This window comes from Nuphar pumila, chromosome 6 (genome assembly GCF_984573655.1).
Source record: "Nuphar pumila chromosome 6, dmNupPumi1.hap1.1, whole genome shotgun sequence".
Taxonomy (NCBI): Eukaryota; Viridiplantae; Streptophyta; class Magnoliopsida; order Nymphaeales; family Nymphaeaceae; genus Nuphar; species Nuphar pumila.
The window spans coordinates 93,605,644-93,613,312 of record NC_143254.1 but is presented as its reverse complement, the minus strand read 5'-3'; the positions used below and the strand labels follow the sequence as shown (position 1 = coordinate 93,613,312).

At 37.2% G+C, this 7,669-nt stretch overlaps 1 protein-coding gene across 1 annotated transcript; it reads left to right on the top strand.

Moving 5' to 3' along the window:
- The first annotated feature begins 3,044 nt into the window (after window positions 1-3,044).
- LOC149835203 (uncharacterized) lies at window positions 3,045-7,243 on the top strand. Its single transcript, XM_090009536.1, has 4 exons — window positions 3,045-3,419; window positions 3,927-4,065; window positions 5,653-5,774; window positions 6,872-7,243. Exons 1-4 carry the CDS (start codon window positions 3,045-3,047, stop codon window positions 7,241-7,243), a joined length of 1,008 nt encoding a protein of 335 aa, XP_089865662.1.
- Window positions 7,244-7,669: the final 426 nt, after the last annotated feature.

Genomic DNA, 7,669 nt, shown 5'->3' with positions numbered 1-7,669 from the left:
AGAAATTGAACTGTTGTTTTTATACTCTTATTTGAAATGAAATTAAAACTCTTCATATTTCAGTCCTATATTGTACATGGTTTAAAATGTATATATCCCGTACATTTTAATTTGATTGTTATCTTTAGTATAATTTCGTCCAATGTTTAACTATTTTTAAAATTATTTTCGCTTAATAAGATTTGATTTACTTATACTTATAAAAAAAAGGATCTCAAAATTTTAATATTTGAATAATAATTAAGGTTAAAAATTTTGAGGCGTTACACCCACCGTACCAACTCTGGAGCTTGCTGGTGTAAAAAAACTTTAGGTGTCTCTTGCCCACAAGGGAATACATCCAGTTCTCGCCTCGCCAAAAAGGATACACACCCATAAGTTTCAAACTCGTGATGTCCTTTCAACTTGGACTTGTTCAAGAGTCACCCCTACCAAATGAGTGGAACCCTCATGAGTGCCTTCTCAACAAAATAAAGAACGATAAGTTTGTCTCTTGAATATGGGACCTAGGCCTCTAGGGAGCCAGTGTCAGGTCAATTCTTATGGGCGTCACTCTTTGCACAAGCTAAAGCGTGACAACTCTCTTGGGGGCGAGGGGTAAGCCCTCCCATGGAGTTTTACGTTGCTAAGATAGCGACTGTAAGTATGGCAGGCAAAGTTAATGCAGCTAAGTCTCTATTCTAGAGGATGGTTACGAGAAGTAAATTTCAAAAAAAGCTTGTGACATAGACAAAATTGTTGGATAGATAAAGATGTCTGTAAAAAATTGGCCCCTTACCAAAAGCCTTTACCCTTAAATTTTTTTATGGTTCATGCCTACATATATGTATATATTAGAGAGTGAGAGCATTCTCTTTCAATGGTTAATCTTCAATGTAAACTTTAGAAAAATTTACAAAAATACACCTAACTCTTGGCCTATTTACAAACACATGTTTAACTTTTGAAATATTACAACTGCATGTAAAACTTTTGAGATTTGCTTTTTTTAACTTAGCATGTATTTGTAATATTTCAAAAGATAAGCGTGTTCAAAATAAGCCAAAAAATAGACTTTTTTTTTTATAATTTTCCTATAATTTATTAGGTTTGTATTTTAGATTTTCTTTCAGTAACCTCCTTCCCCTTTTAGAACATATCAGATCCAAGTGACCTTGTACTAAAAACCATTCATGACACCTTGGATGCCCTCCATCAAGAAAATGAACAGAACCCAAAAATGCACTAACTCCTCTCTTTTTTTTATGAATTTTTGCCCTTCATTTGAGTGTACTCCATGCCATTCATCTATGAAATGAATGGCACCAAAAATTTTTGTGTGGACCATCCATATGAAGACCATCTTATTTGATGGGTTTTGGGTACTGTTCTTCATCTTGATGGACAACATCTAAGGTTCCTTGGACGATTTTCTGTCAAGGGCCCTTTGGACCTGATCTGCTCTCGCCCCTTTTTTATTTCTAACGTGTATATTTTGGGTGAGTTGTCATTTTATCAAGATTTAAACTTTTTTTGATATATACATGCAGAAATCGTTGTCATGATCAGAGACTTGGTCACATTTGTTTTGCCTGTCGTACTTACTATTGTTGTCCCCTGAGAGTAAAAAGCTGTGGGCTTACCAGTCTTTTCTTCAAGCTTCTAGCTTAGTAGGCCATTGTAATTGGAGTAAGTACGTACAATCCTAACAAAATGATAGGAAGGGTAGTTATGCCATTCTCATCTTAGATGAGAAAATGAGGCAACAAGTGAGGGTATGCCCTATTGACCTATATTAGCCATAAGGAAAGGTTGTTTGATTTGCACAGTCCTCACTAAATTATCATGTTTCACGTACAAGGTTCTTTCTTTTGTGTGCATAGGATTTTACTTGGGTCGGGTTTACCCGGACCCAATCCGTGCCAAACCCTATAAAATCCGGTATGGTGATAAATAAGAAGGCCTGATTAAGTCTCAGGTCTGGACCCGAAAGTCCAATTAATACATGGATCTGGGTATCGAGGATTAAGACCCTTAATTTTTCAATATAAAAATGATAAAAAATAGTATTTTATCGGGTATGGCTTGGGTCTGGTTCATGTAGTTTTTATCGGGTCCATGTATGGTTTCTCTTACGGTGAGTCTGACGGGTGTGAACACAATATCATACTTAAAAATCGAGGCAAAGTCTGGTTTCACCGGGGTCCGAACCAACCCGATCTGTTGACACTCCTAAGTACGAGGATCCTTGTGAGTTGAGTGGGGTGCCTACAAAGTTTTACGTTGCCAAACAATGACCTGACACACACTCCAACTTAGGGGCGTGAATCATTGTGGGCTTCTTGTAAGCATTATGGAACATCGATTCTGCAATTATTACCAACGGGGGACTATGCTAGTTTGGCAAGACCAGTTAGTGCACTTTACCTTATGTTGGGACATTTGAAATCCCCTTATATAGGGACGTTGCAAGTGTTGAACCTTATGGAAAGTTATCCCAAACATATCGTATGATCTGTTATGAGATCACGATAATCATGGAAGAGGATATCCTGTAAATCTTACCAAGGATATCATATATTCTATTATGAGAAACAACGGTAATCAAGGTCGCCATTTGAATATATCGTGAATCAGATGCAGAGATTTAAGGAAATATTTTGAATGTTATCGATGATCTTTATCCAGAATCTGCCATTGTACAAGTATATATATTAGCTTTGTAAACGTATTTTATTCATTCAATACACAAAATTCTTTTCTCTTTCTCTGCGTACTCTACATGGTATCAGAGCAGTCGACCTGGGTTTATATCTTTAGTGCAGATCAAAATCAAAGCACGTCTGCAAGGCCTTTTGAATTTGTTCATTTTTTTTAACAGGCTCATCTTCTGTGGGATTTGGTCAGCATGTCTCCTATTTTTTTGAATGCTGACGCTCTCTGTTGCTCACCAATACTCACCAATTTTTTGGTCTAGTAGAGCAATTTTGTCTCACCTGTTGTCAAAACAGGGTAGTTGCAAAAATTTTTTATCACCATATGCTATTGTCACCTACATCAAGACTATGTCATCATCTGAAGCACATCATCTTACTGGTAGCATCATGTCAACTGATGCTAACACAAACAGTCCTTACTACCTTCACCACTCTGACAATCCGGGACATGTATTGGTTTCAAATCTCCTTACAGGTGATAACCATGCTTTCTGGACTCGGGCTATGACGATTGCCCTCACTGCCAAAAATAAAATAGCATTTGTTGATGGAAGTCTTCCTGCACCAGATGCGTCTTCCTCAAATGCCATGGCATGGGTTAGATGTAATAACATGGTTCTTTCTTGGCTTTTCAATTCTCTCACCAAGGAGGGCGCAAATAGTGTTCTGTATGCTCAAACAGCAACTGAAGTTTGGTGTGAACTTCATGAGCGCTTTGCCCAAGTTAGTGGACCTCGTATATTTCAATTGCAAAGGTCCATCGTAACGTTCCATCAAGATAACTTATAAGTTTATGCATATTATACAAAACTGAAAATGTATTGGGACGAGCTTAATGCTCAACTTGCCTTGTCGTCTTGTTCGTGTGGGGCTGCTAAAGCATTGTCTGATTATAGGTAAAACGAAAAGTTAATTCAATTTCTCATGGGATTGAATGAGTCATATGCGGGGGTTAGAAGCAATATTCTTGTTATGGATCCTCTACCGACAGTTAACAAAGCTTATAATCTTCTTCTTCAAGAAGAGCGTCAAAGAGATGTTCATATCCCCTCACTTATGAAAGGAAACGTTGTTGTGTTTGCTAAAAGAAATATTTGATTTCAAAAAGGTCAGTATGAGAGTAGATTCAAAGGAAAAAAGAGGCCAAAAAGTGATCATTGTGAAAAAATGGGACACATGAAAGACAAATGCTACAATTTGCATGGGTTCCCACCACACCTTTATAATCAGCTTGCCGCCAATGCATCTCTTACGAATTCATCCACAAAGGAATCCATGCCCGTTGCTCCTCAGTTAACCACAAATCAGTACAACCAACTTTTATCTCTTCTGACGACAAGTAAAGAAAGTCTGATGGTGACCATGATAGGTAATGGCGTCTCATGCTTTTCTTCCTTTTATTCTACTAGTTGGATTTTGGATATTGGAGCAACCAATCATATGTGTTGCTCTTTATCTTTGATGACTAATGTCAAAAAGTATACCGATTTCAAGGCCAATAAACTTCTAAATGGAACAACCACCTCCATATCTCACATTGGTCAAGTCATGTTGTCCCCAAAACTTACTCTTTATAATGTATTGTTTGTTCCATCCTTCAAGTTAAATCTCATATCTATATCTAAACTCTCTCAATTTTACAATTATAATGTCCTTTTCTCTCCTTCTTTATGCCAAATACAAGACCTGGAGATGAAGGATACGATTGGATTGGGTAGAGAGTGCATGGGACTTTATATTCTTGATGATGGTGGAAGTATGGTCGTTGCCACCTTCATGAATATAGATCAGATGAACATTTGGAACATGCATTTGGGTCATGCTTCTGATTTAGGTTTAAAATCCTTATTTCAAAATTTAGGTTTGATACAAAATAAACAAACTGTATGTGAAACTTGTCCCCTTGCCAAATTCACATGGTTGCCCTTTCCTATTAGTGCAAGTCAATCTCAAGGTCTTTTTGAACTTGTTCATTTTGATATTTGGGGAGCTTATAATGTGACATCTTTTACTGAAGCTCATTTTTTTCTAACCGTTGTTGATGATTTTAGCAAAGCAACATGGATTTTTTTAATGAGATATAAATTCCAGACACAAGAAATCTTGAGAAATTTCATTAAAATGGTCAAAATTCTATTTAACAAACGTGTGAAACAAATTCGATCCGACAATGGAGCAAAAATTTTTTCACATGAAATTCAAAATTTCATTCAAGCAAATGGGATTTTACATCAACGCTCTTGCGTCAGGACTCCCCAACAAAACAACATTGTTGAAAGAAAGCACCGACACTTATTAGAAGTCGCCCGCGCAATTAAATTTGAAGCCAGAATGCCAACAAAATTTTGGGGAGAATGTATTCTCACTGCTGCATATTTAATCAATCAAACTCCCACCATTATCTCTTCTAACAACCACATACCATATGAACTTCTTTATGGCATCAAAGAAAAATATGACCATCTCAAGGTTTTTGGTTGTCTTTGTTTTGCGTGCTATAGTTCTAAAAATAAATTTGATACTCGTGCCAAGAAATGTGTTTTTGTAGGATATCCTTTTGGACAAAAAGGGTACAAGGTGTTCGATTTAGAAACAAACACTATTTTTGTTAGCTGGGACACAGTATTTCATGAAACCATATTTCCCTTTAGGGAAACACACTTTTTTGAAACATTCTCAAAACAGTTCTCTGAAGTCATTTTACCCAATCTCGTTGCGGACATGTTCCATTCAAATTGTCCTCTTGAAAATGTTTTTCAAAATCAATATTCATGCCCAATCTCAAGTGACAATAGTCATCCAGATCCTAATTCTAATTTGGATATTCGGTGACCTGAATGGATCCGATCCAAACCCACTTATCTATCAGATTATGAATGTTACCAAGCACTTATTTATGGCCATTCGTCACCTACCTCCAAAACATCTACTTCTCATCCCATGTCCTCTTGTCTAGATTTTTCCAAACTCTCCAATTCCTATCGTGTTTTCTTGGCCTCAATTTCTGCCCATGAAGAACCTAAGGACTATCTTACTGCCATGAGGGATGAAAGTTGGAAGGCTGCCATGGATGCTGAGGTACGGGCCCTTAAAGCAAATAACACATGAACCCTTATGACTTTACCCCCTGGGAAGCATGCTATAGGGTCAAAATGGGTGTATAAGATTAAATACAAATCAGATGGGAGTATAGAGCGTTACAAGGCTCGATTAGCGACACAAGATTATACTCAACAAGATGAATTGGATTATCATGACACATTTTCTCCAGTTGCCAAGTTAGTTACTATGAGATGCCTATTATCCATTGTCGCCCACCACAATTGGTCCCTTCATCAATTAGATGTTAATAATGCATTTTTGCATGGGGACCTTGACGAAGAAATTTATATGCAGTTGCCACCCGGGTATCGTCGACAGGGGGAAAGCCGAGTATGTCGACTTAACAAATCTCTATATGGGATCAAACAAGCTTCCAGACAATGGTTTACAAAGTTTTCCAATACTCTCATCAAGTTCGGTTTCACACAATCTCGAGAAGATTACTCACTCTTTTTTAAGAGACAAGTTGGACATGAAATATTTATTTTGGTTTATGTAGATGATGTTATTATAACAGGCAACGATGATGTGGCCATTGAGAAGCTAAAAGAGCTTCTTGACAAAACATTTCACATCAAAAATTTGGGAAAATTAAGATACTTTCTAGGTATAGATGTGGCACGATCAAGACAAGGGATATTTCTTAATATAAAAAGTACGTTCTAGATTTATTAAAGGAAGTAGGATTTCTAGGATCAAAACCATCAGCTATACACATGGAGTCTCAAAAGAAATTTGATCATAGTGGAAACATGGTCACAAATGCAGCCGATTTTAGGAGGTTAATTGGTCGACTCATTTATCTGACCATTACAAGGCCGGATATCACATTCACCGTGCAAATTCTCAGCCAATTCTTGCATGAAACACGAGAACAACATTGGGAGGCTGCCACCAAATTATTGAGATATCTAAAGGGAACACCTGGGCGAGGTATCATGCTAAAAGCAAATAATGAACTCAAATTGAGTTGTTATGTGGACTTTGACTGGGCAAGTTGTCCAATAACAAAAAGGTCTACATCGGGTTATTGTACCTTTCTAGGTGACAATATCATATCTTGGAAAACGAAGAAACAAACAGTTGTTTCTAGATCATCAGCAGAAGCTGAATTTAGAAGCATGGCGACAGGAATAAGTGAAGTTGCATGGTTAACATATCTTCTTGAAGACCTTGGTTGTAAGCAAGATAGCCCAACAGTCTTATTCTGTGACAACCAAGCCGCAATGCATATACCGACTAATCCGGTGTTCCACGAACGAACAAAACATATTGAGTTAGATTGTTACTTTGTTCAAGAAAAAATAGAGGCAGGAGTAATTCGTACCGAGTACGTTCGAAGTAGAGATCAAAGAGCGGACATACTTACCAAAGCATTAAGTAAAGAAAGTTTGAGGTATCTGGTGAACAAGTTGGGTCTGCTAAACATAGAGGCACCAACTTGAGGGGGAATGTTAAAGCTTATGGAAAGTTATCCCAAGCATATCGTATGATCTGTTATGAGATCATGATAAACAAGGAAGAGGATATCCTGTAAATCTTACCAAGGATATCATATATTCTATTATGAGAAACAACGATAATCAAGGTCGCCATTTGAATATATCGTGAATCAGATGCAGAGATTTAAGAAAATATTTTAAATGTTATTGATGATCTTTATCCAGAATCTGCCATTGTACAAGTATATATATTAGCTTTGTAAACGTATTGTATTTATTCAATAAAAAAAATTCTTTTCTCTTCCTCTGCGTACTTTAGAGCAAGTTTGAATCCCAATGGTATATGGTTGTATAACCAGTAGGGGTCCGTCTAACTCCAGCTTTCTCCCCCCCCCCCCCCCCCCTACCCCCACCCCACTCCCCCAAAAA

Coding starts and splice junctions, on each gene's coding strand:
- LOC149835203 (XM_090009536.1), top strand. CDS start 3,045: ATGTCATCATCTGAAGCACATCATCTTACTGGTAGCATCATGTCAACT. Junction 3,420..3,926: donor TTCATGAGCGCTTTGCCCAA/GTTAGTGGACCT, acceptor CTTTATAATCAG/CTTGCCGCCAATGCATCTCT. Junction 5,775..6,871: donor AGGCTGCCATGGATGCTGAG/GTACGGGCCCTT, acceptor TGGAAAACGAAG/AAACAAACAGTTGTTTCTAG.